The 21,354-nt window shown below is 36.6% G+C and overlaps 2 protein-coding genes across 2 annotated transcripts; one reads left to right on the top strand and one right to left on the bottom strand.

Moving 5' to 3' along the window:
- Positions 1–787: 787 nt before the first annotated feature.
- On the bottom strand, positions 788–12,785 carry LOC139134632 (conserved oligomeric Golgi complex subunit 5-like). The gene is made up of 18 exons (XM_070701567.1): positions 12,724–12,785; positions 11,949–12,088; positions 10,953–11,065; positions 10,651–10,720; positions 10,264–10,384; positions 8,758–8,888; positions 8,141–8,416; positions 7,904–7,981; positions 7,586–7,667; positions 6,450–6,645; positions 5,825–5,983; positions 5,281–5,554; positions 4,915–5,018; positions 4,311–4,436; positions 3,865–3,973; positions 2,868–3,071; positions 2,246–2,325; positions 788–1,442 (listed from the first exon to the last, which is right to left on the bottom strand). Exons 1-18 carry the CDS (start codon positions 12,758–12,760, stop codon positions 1,328–1,330), a joined length of 2,415 nt encoding a protein of 804 aa, XP_070557668.1. The 5' UTR covers positions 12,761–12,785; the 3' UTR covers positions 788–1,327.
- Positions 12,786–12,993: 208 nt separating this feature from the next.
- On the top strand, positions 12,994–20,984 carry LOC139134634 (tRNA-dihydrouridine(20a/20b) synthase [NAD(P)+]-like). Its single transcript, XM_070701570.1, has 9 exons — positions 12,994–13,339; positions 14,775–14,801; positions 16,084–16,178; positions 17,011–17,086; positions 17,689–17,730; positions 17,880–18,020; positions 19,540–19,748; positions 20,110–20,195; positions 20,600–20,984. Exons 1-9 carry the CDS (start codon positions 13,212–13,214, stop codon positions 20,825–20,827), a joined length of 1,032 nt encoding a protein of 343 aa, XP_070557671.1. The 5' UTR covers positions 12,994–13,211; the 3' UTR covers positions 20,828–20,984.
- Positions 20,985–21,354: the final 370 nt, after the last annotated feature.

Below are 21,354 nucleotides of genomic sequence, written 5' to 3' on the forward strand. Positions count from 1 at the left end.
GTCTGCTACGCAGCTCTATCCTCAACCATATGGTGATGCGCCCTCAACGGTCTTTCTAGCAAGTGAGGCTCACCAAGCCACCCGGGTTATAGCGTAGCCGAACTTGGGGCTCCTTGCTGGCTTCGCTGGCTCGCTGAGCAGAGCTTTGCTCGGCTCACCATCTGAGGGTGGTATTATGGTCTGAGGTGAGGCATGGATCATGGAGGTGAAGCCCACGAGGGGCTGTGAGAGAGTCTACAACACTAGCTACTTGATTCCTGATTACACAATATAGAAAACTCTGAAGCAGAATTCATTTCTTTAATTTTATTTTCTCCCTTATTCCTTTCCAAATAAACTTTTCCCATGATAATATACATGTACAAATTTGAAGCTTAAGTATTATACATGGAAAATAACCATACTTGTTCAAATACTGTCTTCCACATGCAATAAATATACCCAAGATTTCTAGTATTTTTTGAAAGCAGAAAAGACACCATAATTTGACAAAGCAAACCTAGGCTGTAAACCAACCATCTGGCTTTCAATTTTTTTATGTTTCAGAATAAAAATATGAAGAAAATTGACAAAATATGGTTCAAAAGAAAATGCATGCTTGCACTAAGTGAAAGTTTTGACAAACACAAAGCCATGGAAATAATAATTCTGATGCATGCAAAATAAACTGTCAAGAGATCAGTGTGGACATTGTGGGTCTGTCTGTGTCTCAGATATCTGTTTGTAAAGTGGGTGACTTAAACAAATTGGCTGAGCTAGTTTCTTTTTTCACAAAAGATCTTTAACCTTATTTCTATTTGCATACAATAAGGCTAAAAGCAAGGCAGACTCATTAGATATGTTCAGATAGTGCCATGACTTTTGATGGCACACATGGAGAATTGCATGGAAGATGTGATGTAAGAAAACGGATGGCTGTCCAGATTTCAACTGAGGTGACTTATCATACTCTGACCTGACCTGACCTGCAATACCCGACTCTGACCTGACCTGACCTGCAATACCCAAATCTGACCTGACCCAACATGCTTTGATTCCTGCAATACAATACCCCAACTTGAAAACTTGATGAATCAATACTCATATGGGTTCAACATATATTAAGTGATTCATTTATTGAACACCACAATTTAAAGTTGGTTTCCATATAGGAGTAACTAAATCTGTCCTCTGATCATAGTTTTCTAGCCTTAAAAATCACAAGTACACTGACATGTAAGAAGGACCTCATAGCAGTGATCTCTGTGATTTCAGGTGTACTGCTGTTCTCATACTATATAGCCATTGTATTATAATTCAGATGATGAAGGCAATTCCAATGTCAGACTCATTCCAGTGTTTGTAGACCTTGCTGAAGTAACTGCAGCATTATGGGATAGATTGTAGCAAATTCTTTGCCCTGTCTTGACCGAACAGATTGCACATAAGCCTCTAATGTACCTCTGAAATACAAAGAAGATAGAATTTAGAATCACAGGGTCCATCACTTTTCCTCACGAACAGAAATCAATCTTTTATTTGTTGTCTTATTTCACAAACAATGTGATCAAGCCTTTTGTTACACCAATGATAAAAATTTCTTTAAAGTACGCGAATAGTTTACATATGATTAATAACATAATGTTAATAGTTTACACAGGGTATTTAAAAGAGGATATTATGATACATGCAAGTGTAAATGGTCCAAAAATTTCTAGTAGCTTCACCAAGGTAATTTACTTCTAAACAGAAGGAAAGCACTTTTCTTCAGTGAATTTATTAATGATGCTGTATAGAACTTACATTTACTAATACTTTTCTCCATTTTTTTGAAACTTTTATTCAGCTAAGAGAAAGGAAAGCACATAAAGCAGAGAAAAATAGCAATGCGGAGAAGAGCAAAATGCTAAATAGTCTTTCACATTTGTTAGTGATGTTTGTAATCAGATGTCAACATTACAAAGTATACAAATTTGATCCCATTTTCAGTCTGTTTCTTTTTCAGAGTTCATCTTATCCAAAAAGCATTCAATTTTTACTCTCTGTTGCAGGATAGACAAATAATTCAGCAATTGTGGTATTTTCTGGAGTCTTTTGCAGTCATAGGCATACTCTTTTGCCCAATAAACAAGATAATTGATTGTAAAAATGTAGTGTGTGTTTGAATTATACATGCCAAGTGTAACACTGGCTGGAGGTTTGGTGATTGAAAGGAACTCTGCCTAAAACTGTAAAACATTTGACTGGTACATTAGACTTCACTTACCTTATCAGAGTTAACCTCTCTTTTTCTGAAATGTGGTCATCTAACCACTGTGAGTATCTACTAGCTGACCAATCAGCGACCTGTGAACACCAGACACACACAAATGTGACTATGACCATGCAATGTTCTGAATGACTGAATGACAAGGCATAAATAGATAGGTGGACAAACACATGTACATGGTAGTAATATACACCAACACGTATACTGAAAGATACACTGTTTGAGGTTGTTCTCTACGCTCTCTTGGGGAAGCATAGAGAGAGCCCTTGACTTATGGATATTTCAGTCTGGACAGCAGGCTAACTTTTTTGTAGTAAAAACCTTATTGTTTGCTTATGTCACATCCATACTGAAAACAGGCATTAGGTACATAAACAATGCATTTCATATGCCTTCATGCTCATTTACATTTACCTAGCTAGAACTGATATCTAGGTATATCATAGTTTGTAGTCATGGGTAGATAGATATGAAAGATACTTTTTTTCATTTTGCCTTCAATTCAGAAAATGTAATGTGTGAGTATTAACATTACAAACAGTTGTATAAGACAACATTTATTATACTAGTTGCCACATCAATCATTGTCCTCGATCATAGCGTCTGTTTTTGAACATACCTGATGTGGCGACTTGAGTTCAGGTGGCGCTCTAGCGAAGAGAAAATGTAACACAGTACTGTATGGAATAATTTCACCGAGTGCTGAACTGTTTGAAATGTGTTCAGCTGTTTGGAATAGTAGTGGTCTGAAAGATCTCAAGAGCTTGTAGTGACGTCCAAGGTCACTGACCCTTCTGCAAAATGGTCCAACTGCTAGCTCCATCTAAGTATGCATAGAATTAAAGTAGAGAAACCATTAAAATGATGGGGAGATACAAACATTTGAGAAAGTCATTGAGAAGGTCATAAGTTGCAAAGGAGCAAATGCATTCAGTGTTTGGAAGTCCCTGAATCAGTGTTAGTCCAACAGTCCTGTAGTCTAATATACCAGTTCTGGATAGAGTCTTTATCATACAAATACACTATATATTGACTGGTCTTTCAGACCAGTGGAGAAGCCAAGCGCCCAAGCTAGAAATTTGGAAGTAAAAATTCCAAAATTGATGTATTTGCTCCCCTATGTGTGTATGTGTGTGTGTGTGTGTTGTAATTGTTATATGTGATGTCTTAGGTAGTCCTGGGCTGATCAAAACAGCACTGAATTTGTGGTCGACTGTCTTACTATATTGACATCAATATAAAAATGTCTTGTTGATACGTATAGTGAGGGACACTGCAGTTTTGAAACAAATTATTTCATGAACAAAATAAATGATCTTTAAGACCTAACAAATTGAAATGCTTGCTGGACTTCTATGAGATTTTATCTTCTACTTGAAGTTTATGGCAAACTGTCATTTGGTGATCTTGAAGATACATGTAAAGTTAACTCGAATCATATATATTACACACAAACTTAATGTATTATATATATTATATATGTATTATATATATATTATTATATATTAAGAGTCACTGTGTGCCATGATATAGTGTCAATATTCTCTGTCACCAATAAATATTATATACCATGTGACCATTCTTGTAATGGGCCTAACCAATCACTCAAAACTAACCTGAGCAAAATCTGCGGCTAATTTCATCTTGCCGCCTTCACCAATTGGTCTCAGAAGACTGGCATGGCGTACAAATAGTTCAATGGTGCGACAAGCCAATGGCAGCACACTGAAATAAATAGAACTTACATTAGGAACTGATTGAGAGTGTCAAATGCTTCAGAATTTTATTTCAATGATAAGTAATCAAGGCATTATGTCATTGAGGTGTCACTCTCCATCAATCATTGTCAACACATCATGATTTGCAGACTTTCTTTTTTTCCACTATCTTACCAGATGACTATCAGGTTTCTGTTAGCATATGGATGATGGATACTGTCTAAATACACAATGATGGTTTGCTATCTTTGACTGAAAAGAGGAAAGTGGTCATACTTTGTCTAACACAAGAGTTGCATCAGTAAAATTGCTTGTTATTGAACATGAGCTGCTTCCTATCCTACCTGTCCATGGTGAACTCTGTACACTTGAACTGTGTCAGGTAATCTGACTGTACTCTAGAAATGAAACCCTGTAGTTCTCTCATGTACAGAGAACACGGTGACTCCTCTCCCTCTTCTTTGGCAGGCCTGTGTTAAAAAGCAAAAGAACAACTCTTATTACAGTCATATTTCCTGAAGTAACTCTCATCCAAATGCCCAATCCTAAGACATACTTAACAGCAAAGTTTCATCTGGGATCAAACCAGGGGGCTGGATTAGTCCACCCGATATGAGGTATCATTGAAGTATTTACTGATCACCTCTGTTGTATTTCTAACAATGTCCAATACTTTGTCTGTATACTGGCAATCTTTGTATCAGAATGTACAGATTGATAGATAAAGTTATTGAAATACACAATGTCACGGTATTTTTAGGTCATCTTATGTACCGGTAGTTTACTTAATAAATTAACATCATTTCGAGATAAGCATTGTTGTTACTGGTGATGGCAGCAGACATTATAGCTTGTCATACCCGCAATTGGTTGCATCGAACATGATTGAACATGATTTGAAGATTTAAGAAACCTTTCCAGGAAATGGTACTGTATTGTCTAGCTTACCCTGAAAAGTCTTCATTGTGCATTGTCAGAATAATGGCCTCGATGGAATCAGCCACTGATGTCAGCAATGGCTTGATTGCATTTGTCATCAGCTGTACAACAGACTGGTGAGAAAATCAAAGAGAGAATTCAGCAAATATCTCAACAATGTGCAGTGTGATATATTCTCTCATGTGATGTGATCTTCATAGGTGATTATGAATTTATGATAGCAAAGTCCATTGTCTTCCCAGATACTGAAAATTGAGCACTTGCATGGTGCAACACTGAACATTATACTTTTCACATCATTTCTCCCATTTAACACAATGTGGTGAAAATAAGTACTGGAGGTGACAGGGCTATTAAAATAGCCATTATACATACCTGCAGTGAGTTTTGTATGGCTTCCACAGCCTGCTGTGGAAAACTTCCAAGTCCATTTGTAACTTTGGTGACTTCTCCATGGAGATAGTACAGACTGTTGACAACTGCAGCATTTTTAGTCTGTCCATTGGTTGGAGCTCCAATCACCTGACTTGCATCGCCGTCAGTGGACAAGAGCTGCTCACACTTCACAGTGTAAAGCTGTACTGTCTTGGCAACATTCTTTGAAATTGTCACACTGAGACCGCTGTCCACGCTGGAGACATTCAATTCACTAGGAGATGAACATGAGACATAAGTCACAGAAAGACTGGCAATAGTGAACAATAAGGTGGTACTGGTGTTACATCTGAAGTCTCTTAAAGTGGTAAGATTGACTGTGAGTAGATAATAGGGCGATACACAGTCCCTTTGTGGGCAACATTACTGATTATTCTCAATAACTGAAAGATTCAAACTCATGAAAGGAGATAATAGAAATACAAACTTTGAATGATGTTATGAGATCTGATTAATCACTGATGGAAGGGAATACATTACACACCTGGCAATGGTTTTCAAAATGGTATCAACTTCTTCATCAGACGGTGGATTTGAGGCACCAGAAAATACCAAGTTTATCGGGTCAAACAGTCTGGACAGTGACCTTGACAGATATGCATTCTCAAAGGGTGCCAAAGATCGTCTTAATGCTTCCTCCGGACTGAAAACGAAATAGATACAGTGTCACAAAATACAGTGTCGGTTGAAAATTGTCCATGCTTACACACTGTGTGCCCTGTACAATGTAAGGACAGAAATTCCTTTCTTGCAGAATTTGTACTGCCACTGATAAATCAGTCCTAACATTTCTCTTTAAAATGGATTTTTGATGGCGATACTGATAATACATAGGAAAAACGAGGAAACAAACTGCATTAAATTATAAAAATGCATTTACAATTGATTTATTATTATGACATGTTTCTAATAAAACTGAGTGTACCGTAATGTTACGTATTTTAAGAACGTCCATTTTCTATTTTCCTATTCAAAAATAAATCATATGCATATTTTGTGTTTATCAAACAATCTGCTAGACCTAATTAGTTTTACATTCAATCAATCATTAAAACTACCACTGTCTATCAACACACTGCCATGTTTCATTTCCTACGCTACATACTTACTTGACTCCCTTAGCTTCTTTCACAGGGCTTGCAAAGATATCACCATCTGTCATAGTTTGTGTTGGTAGGGGTGACTCCACTGAGGGCTGTACCTTCATGTCAGCGCTGTACTGCTGTAGTCGTTTCCACAATTCATTGTACAATCTTAGGAGTTTGGGATACTCTCCCTCAAATGCCTGTCTTACAAACATAGATGCTGCAGAAAAAAAGCCGCAATGAATAGAACACAATGATGCATGTGTACTACAATGTAAATGAAATTTCAATTGTTCAGATTTTAAGTGGCAATGTATTTGTACCAGATCACTTGAAGACTTACACTGAATTGCTTTGAAGCATTGGAATTAGACGAACTAGACATATTGTCTAAATCGAGGTGTTGCCAACACTGTCAGGTGTAATTATCAGCTGAGCAGTAATTCAAGTCGATCACAGTGAAATCAACTCTGCCAAAGTTGAAACATTGTCTAGCAGGAGGTCAGACGTAGTCAAAACAGCACCACCCAATCCACACACATCACGTCTGCCTTGAACGCAGTCACTTGTTGTTGCTTAGTTCAACAAAATATATTACTTCGACAAATTACAATTACATTACAGCATTGCAATTTTTAACCGGCACACAAAAATTCAAAAGTTCAAAAATTTTGTAAATGTGAACAGCATTATAAACCTGACAGCATACGTCCTGGGCAGTTAGAGGCTGTGAAGTGCATAGATACGTGTGACGGTGTGGTGATGTTTTAACTAAGTCTGACCTCCCGCTAGACGATGTTTCAACTTTTGCAGAGTTGATTATTTTATGATCGACTCATGTTACCACTTAGCTGTTAATTGCACCGACAGTGTTGGCAACACCTCAATTTAGACAATATGTCTAGTTCGTCTAATGCCAATGCTTCAAAGCAATTCACTGTAACTAATTTTTTGTGTTACTATATTCAGTTTCTATTTGACTTGTATTGACAATATCGTACTATCTTATTAGAAGCAACATGACTAATGGTATAACTTCATAAACTTCTATGAATTACAATAAGCACTGAATTCAAAACTGTCTAATTCAAGACATAGAAGAGAGCTATGTTCTGCAACTAGTATTTTACATTAAGTTCCATCAACACAGTAATACTTACAGTTAGCCTCTGTTTCAAATTTTCTGGTCAGGATTTCTGTCACTGAATCCCAGAAAGTGTGCATAATACTAGCCTGACCTTCCTGATGGTAAAATAAATCAAACAAATATTTCATTAACAATGAGGAGTGTTTTTGTTACCTCTGGGCCTACCAAGCATAGTTAAAAGATGTGCACTGGCAAAGAAAGTCACACTGAGCTAGCATATACAAAACAAGGAAAAAGAACTGCTCCGGGCTTTTGAGCAGAGGTTTTGTTGGGTGCAGGTGGCTAAGTTGCTAACACTGTGACTGCGATCTAAGGTGCAAAATAATCTTACCTTGATGACAGCATCAATGAAACAGACGTGTGTGACAGGGTCTCGTTTCTTTGCAAGAACCTTTTGAAGATGTTGAACCTGAAAGAGGCAAAATTTTTGAGATGTACAGACTTCAATATAAAAAAAAAATTGAGAAAAAAAGATGGTTACAAGCTTGGCCAAAATATCTTTACATCCTCATTATTGATATGACACACATGTACTGGACATTTACATCATGAATGTAAATCTTAGTACCTGTCCACAGCATGAGTAAATCTGGTCCATCAGTTTTTCCATATTGGTCCATAGCATGGCTCTGAATGCCGCTGTGTTTCCCACAGCTGGCATAGTAGCCCTTCCCGGTCCTCCTTTATTTTGGTTTTGAGTCTGTGACAGGACTCTAACATCCAGGGCTTCATCAACGTTTCCTTCAAATGTCTTCCGAATGTTATCAACTACTCTCTTGACAACATCCGTAAGGCAGCCCAGGTTGTGGAATACTTGCAAAGATGTGGCTACTTGTGTTTGATTCTGCAAAGCAAAAGATGGAATTAACATTTTGCTCTTTCTAAAACAATACATCATGCTATTGAACAGATACCACTTGTATGACTTTTTCTTACCAATCAAGAAATGTATTTGCATGTTTATTTTCTCAGTTTTGTTGAAATACTATGAATGTCTGTGATTTAGTGTGAATATGCAGACATCTTTCACCTTCAATCTTCTATAAAAAGAGCAGCTGGCCTGATACATGTTGACAGCGGGGAGAGACAGGCTTTAATATTCTACATGTTACTTTGTGGTATGATACAATATGGCATAGCAGCTGTAACAGGCTTAAGCTGTTCGTAATAAGAGAATCAACTAACCTGTGTCTCCATTCCTTGTTCCAACATCTTCTCAGCCTGCAGCTCAACATCTTTTCTGGCTTTCTCAATGAACTTGGTATCCTTGTCAATTATCTCAATACCTTCTACGTCAACACCTTGGTAGAGATAATCTAAATCAAGAAGAAAATGGTCTTTAAGCTCTGAGCTCTCGACAGGGTTACAAAAAACCCTCATTGTTTTGTTCACCAACTGATGATATATGAGTTTATAGTTTGATTACCCTGGAGGATTATAATGATCAATCCTATGAATACACTATATTCTGTCAATTTAGTCTTGTAATAAATACAGCAATTTGAAAACAATAGCCAACCTATCAAAACAAGTGTAACAAGAGATGCACTATTTGTAATAACAGTACTTTTACTGAAGTACAGACGCTGTACATGCAATTTGTTTGCCTTCATATAACATTGGTATCCAATTCACATTACTACAGTATGTTTGAAGCATTTCATATACCATTGGTATCCAATTCACATTACTACAGTATGTTTGAAGCATTTCATATACCATTGGTATCCAATTCACATTACAGTATGTTTGAAGCATTTCATATACCATTGGTATCTAATTCAAATTACTACAATATGTTTGAAGCATTTCATATACCATTGGTATCCAATTCACATTACTACAGTATGTTTGAAGCATTTCATATACCATTGGTATCTAATTCAAATTACTACAATATGTTTGAAGCATTTCATATACCATTGGTATCCAATTCACATTACTACAGTATGTTTGAAGCATTTCATATACCATTGGTATCTAATTCACATTACTACAGTATGTTTGAAGCATTTCATATACGATTGCATTGGTATCCAATTCACATTACTACAGTATGTTTGAAGCATTTCATATACCATTGGTATCTAATTCAAATTACTACAATATGTTTGAAGCATTTCATATACCATTGGTATCCAATTCACATTACTACAGTATGTTTGAAGCATTTCATATACCATTGGTATCCAATTCACATTACTACAGTATGTTTGAAGCATTTCATATACCATTGGTATCTAATTCACATTACTACAGTATGTTTGAAGCATTTCATATACCATTGGTATCTAATTCACATTACTACAGTATGTTTGAAGCATTTCATATACCATTGGTATCCAATTCACATTACTACAGTATGTTTGAAGCATTTCATATACCATTGGTATCCAATTCACATTACTACAGTATGTTTGAAGCATTTCATATACCATTGGTATCTAATTCACATTACTACAGTATGTTTGAAGCATTTCATATACCATTGGTATCCAATTCACATTACTACAGTATGTTTGAAGCATTTCATATACCATTGGTATCTAATTCACATTACTACAGTATGTTTGAAGCATGATATCTTGAGTGATAGATCAATATATTCCAACTGTTACCATGGTACTCAGTAATTATGACTGTGGGTACTTCACTTGATGATGTTGTTACAGAGTAAAATTTTGCACTAACCAAGTTCATTTAGACTCTGAGCAGCCTTAGTAATTTCCCTAGCACCACCCTGTAGTTGTCCATGCAGTCTTTTACTCAGATACAGAATTCTAATAATACGACGCAACAGGTCACAGGCTTCCTGAAATGAACAACAATGGAAATAATCAACTGCATCATACAATATCTTGAATTCTTAGGCTCAGTGACTGAAAAATAAAACAGACCAAAAGTAGTTTAAGCCTATATTTATGTATAGTATAAATTGTATGGCTGTTATGTATTGTTACATGTGTAAAATATTTTTGTTGTAATTCTAAAAATTGAAACCTTTGATTACAAAGAAATATAATTTCCATACACTACATCAATAGAAACAAGGCAATATACTTATACAAGTCAACCAACCTGCAGCCTTCTAAGTTGAGCTGTTCTTGCCACTATTTTGTTGTAGGGTTCAACAATTTTGCTTCGAATCCTGGAAATTGACAAAACTCACATAAATATCTAACAGTTACATAATCAATATTCCTTCTTTCAGGTTCATGTGTATCACAAAATGCCTGATTCGCAAGCTTGTCAAAGAATGAGTAAACTGACAAAATACAAGTCATGATATATGCCAAACAAACCTGTGTGAATAAATGGAAAAGGCTTCATAATGCAGTCTACCATTTACACAGTATTGTCTTTTATGGAATTTTATTTACCTTTCTACAGCAGCTTGTAAACTCTGTATTCTTGTCTGCATCATTTGCAGAACTCCTTCAAGTGTTTCAATACCTGTTGCCTGGGACAGCAAATCTTCATGCCTATCAACTACCTAAAAATTGATAAAAACACAAGGGAATTTTGGAGAGACCCTTGCAGTGATGCTTGAGAAAGTGATATTGAGTGAAAAATACTGGTACCTTATTTTTTATGAAAGTGCACCATACTGTAGATATATCAGGCTTGAAGATGTGGGGACTCTGTCCTGACTTAAGTTGAGTACTCCATCAGTTTAGTATATTGTACAGATACATGTATCTAAGATATGATGATTGGTTTGGATAATACAACTGATTCTTGTCAGAAAGAGGTACATTTATTCCAGTTTATCAAATCCTTGATCTTGTTTTGTGAGAAGAGTGAGGAGTTCCTTTGTAGGTTGATTCTTTGGAGTATTTCTGTACACTGGCGGCACACATGGAAATTCATGTTCAACATATTTTTCATTCAGGCTGCATAGTCAATATTATCAACATCATCATAAATTAAAACCTTCCATAACCCTTTCACCACTATGGTTTGGCCTAAACCCATTGTTATCAATTGTGTTTGGACCTGTTTATGGGGAGTCGGGGTGAACAGGTTAAAAACTGATCAAGTAATCTGTGCAAAAGTCACAGATAGACTTCCTTAGGATCCCCCTCCATAACCTTCTCCCTTCTTATGTGGGATGTATATAATTAACCACAACCCTAAAACAAACCCTAACTCTAAACCCCTTTGAGGTTACATTTGATATTTTCCTCTGAGTAAAGTTTCAAGATTACAGTGATTTCAGGTATGAGGGAACTTAAGGAAGTCTTGCCAAAGTCACAACAGACCATCAGGACAATCTTCTGAGGGTAAGTCCTTCATTTCATGGGCTGAAACATTCGATGTGATTTGGCACTAAGATAGAGAAAAACGTAAACATCTTTCCAATTTCAAGCACTGACCTGGGAATGCAGCTCTTGGTCGAGGAGTGTAATGCCTTCCATGAGTTTTGATAATTGTTGTGATATAGCCATGCTTTGCATGACTTGATTGGTGTGTTCTTGTGCATCAAAGTCATCTTTGAGGAATTCATTGTATACCTCTGACAAAGAAATCATGATGTGATAAGTTATAACCTTGTAACTTAAATGATATCTACAGATTGCAACTGTCGACTGACTGTTATAAATGAAGTAGCTGTCGGCAGTTTTCATACTGAATCTGCGATGTAAAGCTTAATTTAGCTGCAATAGCACTGGGGTCGTGTGCTGGTTTTTGCTGTTGTTACACCCACTGGAGCTCGAAGGTTGTTCGGCTGGGGGTCGGCAGTGTTTCATCCTGGATGGTATCAACATAAAGTTGGGGGGGGGGGGTCCACCAGTTCATGTGTTCTACTTGTATCTCAAAGCTGTGACTGGCACCATTTTATGGGGAGGGGGGGGGCTGGTCCCCCCCTTGACAAATTACTAGGGGTTGCCAACATATCAACAGAGGGGAAATCCCCCACCCCCCTGTCTAGATGAAACACTGCGGGTCGGCTCTCGTTGGATTGGGAAAGTTACATTGCAGCTTGTTGATGATGAGGCCACGTATATACGTGGTGACAGACGCTGTAATTACTTACGAATAATAATATAGCGCAAAAACTTTTACAATTTACACAAGAAGAATTTTAGACCACGCAAACACTTGTAATTGTTTTCGACACGACTATCGTAAGTCAAGTGGACCTCTTACCGTCCTCTCGTAAGGTGTTGACGAGCTCAGGATCCATGTTGGCAATTTCTATGCATTTACTTATTCGCAAACTGTAAATTCGTTCATCAAAATATAAATTAAAATTACTCATAGGTCTTACAACCCAGTAGAAATAGATTTTTATACATCAAAATCATAAATTTAGATTTAAAATTATTTTAAATACTATTATATGCGTAATAAAATGAAATCAAGATATTCATGCAAAGAAGTTGTACGACAGTCTGGAAATGTAAATCCGAGTTGTTTGTTTGTGTTCTCTTCACACACGCTGGTATATCGAAACACAGTTAAGTAGCCACGCACGTACACTTAATTGTACTCCGAACCTGTACTCCTAGATTTCTCCAATTCATTTGCACATGCAACGGGTGTATCATCAGATTAAAACAGAATGAAAACTTTCAAATCAAACGGGAGCGCTTTACTAAGGTAACCGCAGCTAGCACTGCGCTCTACACGTTCGAATGAGTTGCCAACTGACAGATGATCACATAGATCACGATGGAACGAGCCCGTCGAAAATATCTGTACAAGAGTTGTTGAAGCAAGATGATGTTTTGAAAATATGTGCTCCGATGGTACGATATTCCAAGTAAGTTTGACTGTATTGCTCTTAATACTAGAGAGAGATGTGATAATGAGAGAATTTAAGTCTGTGACGTGAAAACAGGTATTTACTACAGTACAGTAGCTCCAGATTTTGCCTAGCCTAGTGTGTGATACGACAGCAGGTTTATGAACATTTCCCTTCATGCGGTTCTACTTTCATGCTCTATACATCCAAGTATGAGAGGGGAAGTTGCACACGTACGCTATGAGATGAGGACGGGTTTTATCAGTCTCAACAAGTGTTTAAATACTGTTTGTGTTATTAAAAAATTATAAATATGAACATTGTCGATAAATAATGTAACAATTCTTTCATCATTATATATTTACATAAGCTCTCAAGTGCATGGGGGAACCCTGCATAACTTTCAAAATTTATGATGAATTCGCACAGTTGTAGCATATTAGGTCTAAAGTTGCAGTATTGCACAGCAATTCATAGTACTGCCTGGGTAGTCTCTAAATAGTAGCAAGGGGCCATATGTCAGTGTCCTTTAGGTCACAACTTTTTTCTTCACTGCTGCTTCTTGATTTCCAAAATTTCTATCTTATTTTGACAGGTCAAGCATCAAACAGACCTTGTTTTATACCCTCAGCCATACGGCATGCAAAGCCTGGGCCATTGACAAATTGTGCATTGTTGAGAATTCAGGCCATATAGCTGATATGCATATCGGTTAAATGGATTCAAATTTAGCACGTTTCTCTGGTTCATGTAGCAGATGGTAGCGTGATCATTAGCATACATTAAGTATACTGATGTAATTGACAGAGTAGCTAATGAACATGTGAAGAGTCAATTGCCCTACCACCACGATTTTAAAAGCCTTTTTTCTCCTTCCCACTAAATATTTTCCCTCTCTCCTCCCCACAATCAAAACTCCCCAGTGCCTTCTCCCCACCATAAGAACACCCCACTGCCCTTTTCCCATAACAAAAGTTCCCCACTGTCCTCTCATCAATATATATGACTTTGTCCTTCCCAGTGATGAGTGCCATCTTTCAGGTTTGTAAACAATCCGTTTTACTTTGGACTAAAAAATCTCATTCACAATAAACTGTAATGGGAGATGTATTTTCATGTAAAGTGGTTCATCAGCAGTGATAGCCATTTCAATTTGACAAAAACCATCATAAAAAAGAACCATGGACCTGACACTAGGACAGTGACTCCACTGATGGTGAAATTGAACTTGTCTGCAGATTTACCTGCATGTGATGATGATTGTACTTGACTGTATGTTTTTCAATTTGCCAACTATGAAATTAAAACAAAAACTTTTCCCTGCCCACTGGCATAAAAAAGTTACCCTCTTCCCCTTAGTCTCATTAGCTGTCCCCAAACGATGTTGCTGAAAACTGTTTGTAGCATTAATGATCATTTAATTAATATCTGTTTTCCTTTTCTTTGTATAAAGGTTGGCATTCAGAACTCTTGTCAGAAGGTAGGTGATTCACCATTTAACAAATCTAATTATTGAATGTATCTTATGCTAAGTCAATAACCAAGTTTATCACAGAAAAACCTGACCTATTGTTAACTACTGCAATATAAAAATAAAACCATGCTTCATCAACTGGTTATAGCTGTGTGTTCCTTACATTAGTGATGTACATGTATTGCAAGTATGAGTTTTTTGAGTTAGGTGATAGACATGGTTTTGCTGGAGCCAGCAAAAATCCAACAATGTCCACCAGCTACACCTCATTTGATGTAAAATCGAGCAACATCGAAGCAAAAATTATGGTAGGTGTCAGGTAGTTTCTATGTAGCAAGTAGGTAGCAATGGACCAAGTTGATATTGGGCCAGGTTGGTTTGAACCGCTAGTATGTCTGTTTTTATGGAGTTTGTTTATGCTTTGTCAGTTCGGGTTAATTTTCATTTGGACATAATTTTTACAGTAAACAATTATTAATTTTGATTCAAGGATCTCCCACACACTTTTAGGCCAAATTTATTTACAATATACATTTTTAGCTCGTACTTGTTATGTCTATAAATACCATAAAGAGCTTATATGGTGAGTCGGTTATGTTTGTATGTATGTATGTATGTGTGGATGTATGTCCGTCAGATGCAAGAGTTCCCAAACCGCCGCACCTACCATCTTAGTATTTGGTGTACAGGTAGACCAAGGGGTTGAGATGTGATGTTGTTAAATGAGCATGTCAGTGTCAAAAATATGCAAATGAGGAAAGAAAAAAAGGAACCCCTGCAAATGTTCAGGAGCGGTGGTATTAACTGAAACAGCCTACACATCTGAGCAAGAGCTTCTATGACCTTTAACCTATTTGTATGTAGTGTACTTATTATGTATAGGAGTGATGGTAGTGACTGAAACAGCCTACTTCACTGACCTTGAGTCATTTCTGTCCATTGTCCATGGACTGATACATACTGGCAGACCTGTTGAAACCATAAAGGACTGTGTTGAAACATTCCTCTGCTAAGCCTGTTCCTAAAGTTTCAGACCTTATTTACTTTTGTCATTCTTGTTTTTCTGGTTTAAATATTTCTTGATGGATCAATTCGAACCCAATGTGAGCACACTGTCCTTGACAGTATTTTTCTATTACAAGGAACAGTAAAAGAGTGGTAGTACTATTGTTTTTATTCTGATCAACTAATCCTGAACGAAAAAGAAGACAATTGCATTGTCAGGTCAAATTATAATGACTCCTCCAGCTGACAAATGTATGGAACTACAGAGTAACTTTTTTTACAGGTATGGATGTGATGTGGCGTTCACTCCGATGATTGTGTCAGACTCGTTTATCAAATCAACTAAAGCCAGAGATATTGAATTTTCAACAAACTCAGGTCAGTGTGTGATGTTGGTATTACATTCAATACCCATTGCGATAAAACTTGGATTTATCATACTAGTAGCTTTCTCCATAACAAAGATTTATCTTGTAACAGCTTGTGATGTGGACATAAAATAATCTTCATATAATGCTACATGCTACCAGTACAAGAAGATATGTGTGCTTTTATGTCATCTTTTGCAAAGAGAGTGTTTCATGCATTTCTGACTCCAACCACAATGCTTGCAGATTTTTCTTTTGCACAAGTCAACCTAGTGTATGTCTATGTGTCATAATGATCATGTTTACACTCTTATATTGTTGCTTTTACACACGAGTGGACACTTTGTCCAGCAAGAAAAATCAGTGGTGCTCAACTTTTATTCTCTAGTTAGAAAATGTTCATTGGTCATTTTTACAGCAATTTTATTTCACCATATTTATATTTGAGACATCTGTGTTGAGATACTAGCTGACACTGACTTGCCAATTAAAACAACAGATTCTATTGTAGTCTAGCATTTTCACCAGATGCATTTCTTAGTGAACATAGTGAAATTAAATCTGTGTTTGTCATATACAAATACATAATATGATTTTTGACCTATGATTTTTGGAAGCAGATGAATATCATTGCTATGTAATGCTGAGACATGAACTTGGTAATAGTGTGAATTTGTGAGTTTGTGCTGCAATTTCAGAGAGTATCCCAGGACAGTGGATACGTACATTTGTATTCATTCATCTGTTTACACTAAAGATGGAACTTAAAGTGATGACATTACAATGTCAAATCATTCATTCTTCACTTTTCTCTTGTGTAAATGTCACAATGAATTTCACAGGAGACAGACCATTAATTGTGCAGTTTGCAGCCAACAATGCCAAAGATCTGGCCGATGCAGCAGAGATCATTGCTCCGTAAGTGGTCAGGAACGATATTTTCCCACAACATTCATGTTATATGACTAAAAACTTTTCAGTGACAGCAAGTATGAATTCATTCAAAAAGATCAACAAATCAGCACTGTGTTAAAATCATGTACTTATATGTAAATATAAGCAATCTAAATTTGCAAAGTGTGGATGAACAGCTTGTTCATTTATGCAAGTCTTAGTGGTATATACGATACCATATATATGTATATATATATATATATATATATATATATATATATATATATATATATATATATATATATATATATATATATTATATATATATATATATATATTATATATATATATATATATATATATTATATTATATTATATTATATAAGGGTCCTGCTTATACATATTCTTTCAATGGGGTGGCAGTCAAAATTTTGATTTTGCCTGTCAGTAGTTTTTGTACATCTGCCAGATAACCTGTCAGTTTACTTATGATTATATGCAACAGAGCAGTTTTTCCAATTCCATGAACTTTTGAAGTAAAAAGATAATAGTGTATATTGCAAGTGCTTATAAAGTTTACACTGAGCTTTACTGTGAGTCTTTTCCAAATACTTTCCATCCTACAGATATGCAGATGGAGTTGACTTGAATTGTGGATGTCCACAGAGGTATGTCACATGAATTTGGTTTAGATCCTTGTTTCACTCTTTAGCTTATACTCAATAAAAAGTTGGTCAATAATATGGAAATTTAAAAAATATTTTTGTTTTCATAAGAAATATGATTGACAAAATGTGTAATGTGTCCTCATGATTAGATGGGCAATGGCTGAAGGTTATGGAGCACATTTACTGAAATATCCAGAGTTGGTCAAAGATATGGTTACACAAACCAGGAGTAGAGTTCAGGATGAAAACTTCTCAGTATCAATAAAAATACGACTCCGGTTTAATCTCAGGTAAGAAAGCAAGTAGATTGTTTTCCCTGTCTTTATAAGTCCCCACGGACACCGTCCGGGGGGACTTATAGGTTTGGTCATGTCCGTGCGTGTGTGCGTGCGTGCGTGCGTGCGTGCGTCCGTCCGTTCACGCAGATATCTCAGAGATGCCTGGAGCGATTTCATTCAAACTTGGTACAAGGATTACTTCATATGTCATACAGATGCACGTCGATTTGTTTTGTGATACAATTCAATATGGCTGCCAGGCGGCCATTTTATTACGATTTTTTCATGTACAGAGCCATAACTCAGGCATGTTTCAACTGATTTTATTCAAAGTTGGTACAAGGACATTGACCAATGTCATAGATATGCACATCAATTTTTTTGTGATACGATCCAATATGGCCGCCGTGCGGCCATTTTCTTACGATTTTTTCATGTACAGAGCCATTACTCAGGCATGTTTCAACAGATTTTATTCAAAGTTGGTACAAGGACATTGACCAATGTCATAGCTATGCACATCAATTTGTCTATGCACATCAATTTGTTTTGTGATACAATCCAATATGGCCGCTGTGCGGCCATTTTGTTACGAATTTTTCATGTACAGAGCCATAACTCAGGCGTAACTCAACCGAATTTTATTCAAACTTGGTACAAGGACATTGACCTATGTCATGCACATGCACATGATTTGTTTTGTGATACGATCCAATATGGCCGCTGTGTGGCCATTTTATTACATTTTTTCATGTCCAGAACCATAACTCAGACATGTATCAAGCGAATTTATTCAAAGTTGGTACAAGGAGATTGACCAATGTCATACATATGCACATTAATTTGTTTTGTGATACGATCCAATATGGCTGCTGTGCGGCCATTTTGTTATGATTTTTTCATGTACAAGCCATAACTCAGGCATATCTCAACCAATTTTAATCAAATTTGCTACAAGGACATTGACCTATGTCATACATATGCACATTTATTTGTTTTGTGATACGATCCAATATGGCCAACCGTTTGGCCATTACGATTTTTTCATGTCCTGAGCTACAACTCAGACATGTATCAAGCGAATTCATTCAAGTGTTTTTATCACAGACCTAATGAAGAGGACTCTATCCTCTCTGAGGACCTGTAATCAAAGTAGCCATTAACAAGTGGGGACTGTGTCATCAACGATGACTTGTCATACAAGACTTCACTTCCCTTCATCGCAAAAGTAAAGAAACAATGTCATCGTCTTAGTATGTTTGTTGTTTACAGATCTCATTACATGTAATTGCTAAAATTACTGTTTACAAAAGAGAGGTAACATGAAAAACTTGAAAGGCTTGCTTTGTATATGAAACACTTGAAAGGCTTGCTTTGTATTGATGAACATAACTGCTTTAAGCCGTGCACTCTGAACTATAACCAGCTCCTCCAGTTTGACCCTGCACATCAATGCTTGATCAATATTTCATAAATATTGCCCAAAATTCTGTTGATTGGACATCACATGATGACATCTTACTTTTGACAGGGATACTGTTGATTTCTGCCAGCAAGCAGAACGAGCTGGTGTCTCCTGGATTACAGTCCATGGTAGAACCAGTGAACAACGCACAGAACCAGTCAATTATGATGACATCAAAGTTGTCAAAGACAGTGTATCTATTCCTGTTGTTGCCAATGGCGACATCAGATCATTGGAGGATGTTCAGAGGGTGAAAGAGCACACAGGGGTCAATGGTAAGCTGTTGTGAACTTTAATCTAGGAGCCTGCTTCATAACATTTGTTTTATGCTAAGTTCATAGTCTATGAACATTGATCTGTTCAATGTAAAGGCAAAGATTTCCATGGTAATGGGTGCTACCGGTGTCAAAACAGCTCTATAGTACTCAACAAACTGTCTGTTACATGTAAGATTATCAGTCATTCAAAGAATTGTCGTCCGTTTGATGCTGATTGGCTTGGCAGCGTTATAAACCAGCTTGAGTTTCTGTCATTTTTTTTTAACTTTCTACAGTGCAAATTTTGGTCTCTCATTAATGATACAGTCATTTGATGGAAAAGTATATTGTAAACAAGTTTGGAAATTTTCTTTTTCAGGAGTAATGGCAGCCAGGGGGATTCTGCAAAATCCTGCAATGTATGCTGGGTATGAACATACACCTGTAAAATGTATACAAGACTGGGTATGGACTTAACACTTTTATCAACACATGTTACTGACCAGTGTAGCTGTGACATTGTCCTGCAGAAAATTGCTACAGTTGTCATCTCATTCATTTGTTGTACAATCACTCAAAAAAAAAGATGCAAAACTTTTTTCTCACAACAAACAAGGTGAAATTTGTGATCTTCAGTACTATTGTGCCATCAAATTTTAAAAACTTCTAAACAGTGTTTGTCAAATTAGAAATTTCTTTGAATTTCCCTGAGTAAGCCCTGTAGCAGTGCGCGCAATATGTAACATTCAACTCTTAAGAATAGAAGGAGCTTTTCAGAGTGAGTTTGCCAAAGAATAATACGTGATCCCAAACTGAAACAGCCATAAAATCCATCTTCAGCACTTTTCTATATTGATTCCATTTTACAGGTGGATATAGCGCTGGAAACAGGAACACCCTTCCAATGTTTTCACCATCACCTTATACAAATGATGGACCATGTCACCTGCAAGGCTGATAAGAGAATTTTCAACACCTTGACTAGTGTGCCGGCCATTTTGGACTATCTCAGTGATAACTATGGCATCAAGTATAATCCAAGGAGACACTCTGGAAAACTGAATCATCAGACTATCAACTGGGACGACTGTTCTTGACATACACTGAATTAAAATTATGTCAACAATTAAAACATTGAGGTATCATTTTATGGGTTGCATATTTAGACGAAATGGAATGGCACAAACTATGAAGGGGTCATATGTTTTTTAAATTGAACTTTCAATTTTCGTGAATAAAGAATTTTAAAAAATACGTCTCTCAATCAATATTTTGTGCATCTATTCAATTTGCATCTTATGAGGAATTTAGATGAGTATGCTAAAGCTCCCTCTTTGTGGTAGTCAAGTGATATGCCAGTCCATTTTCACTCAATAGGCAGGGGGTAGGGGCTGGTGGGGGTTACAGTTCACAAGTACAAGGTCAAATACAGTCGAGTCTAATGCCTGATGAACTTGCCATTCAAACTCTCTCACTCAAGTTTCATGTGCTTTTCATGATGGGTCATTGGTTCAATGCTCATCAGTAGTCTGGCTGCTGATGATTATTTTTGATATATCAAAACTGCAGCCAACCTTATACTGTAAGATGTTTCCAACTTTAATTTGTCAGACTTACAGAAATG

Source organism: Ptychodera flava, chromosome 6, assembly GCF_041260155.1.
Source record: "Ptychodera flava strain L36383 chromosome 6, AS_Pfla_20210202, whole genome shotgun sequence".
Lineage (NCBI taxonomy): Eukaryota > Metazoa > Hemichordata > Enteropneusta > Ptychoderidae > Ptychodera > Ptychodera flava.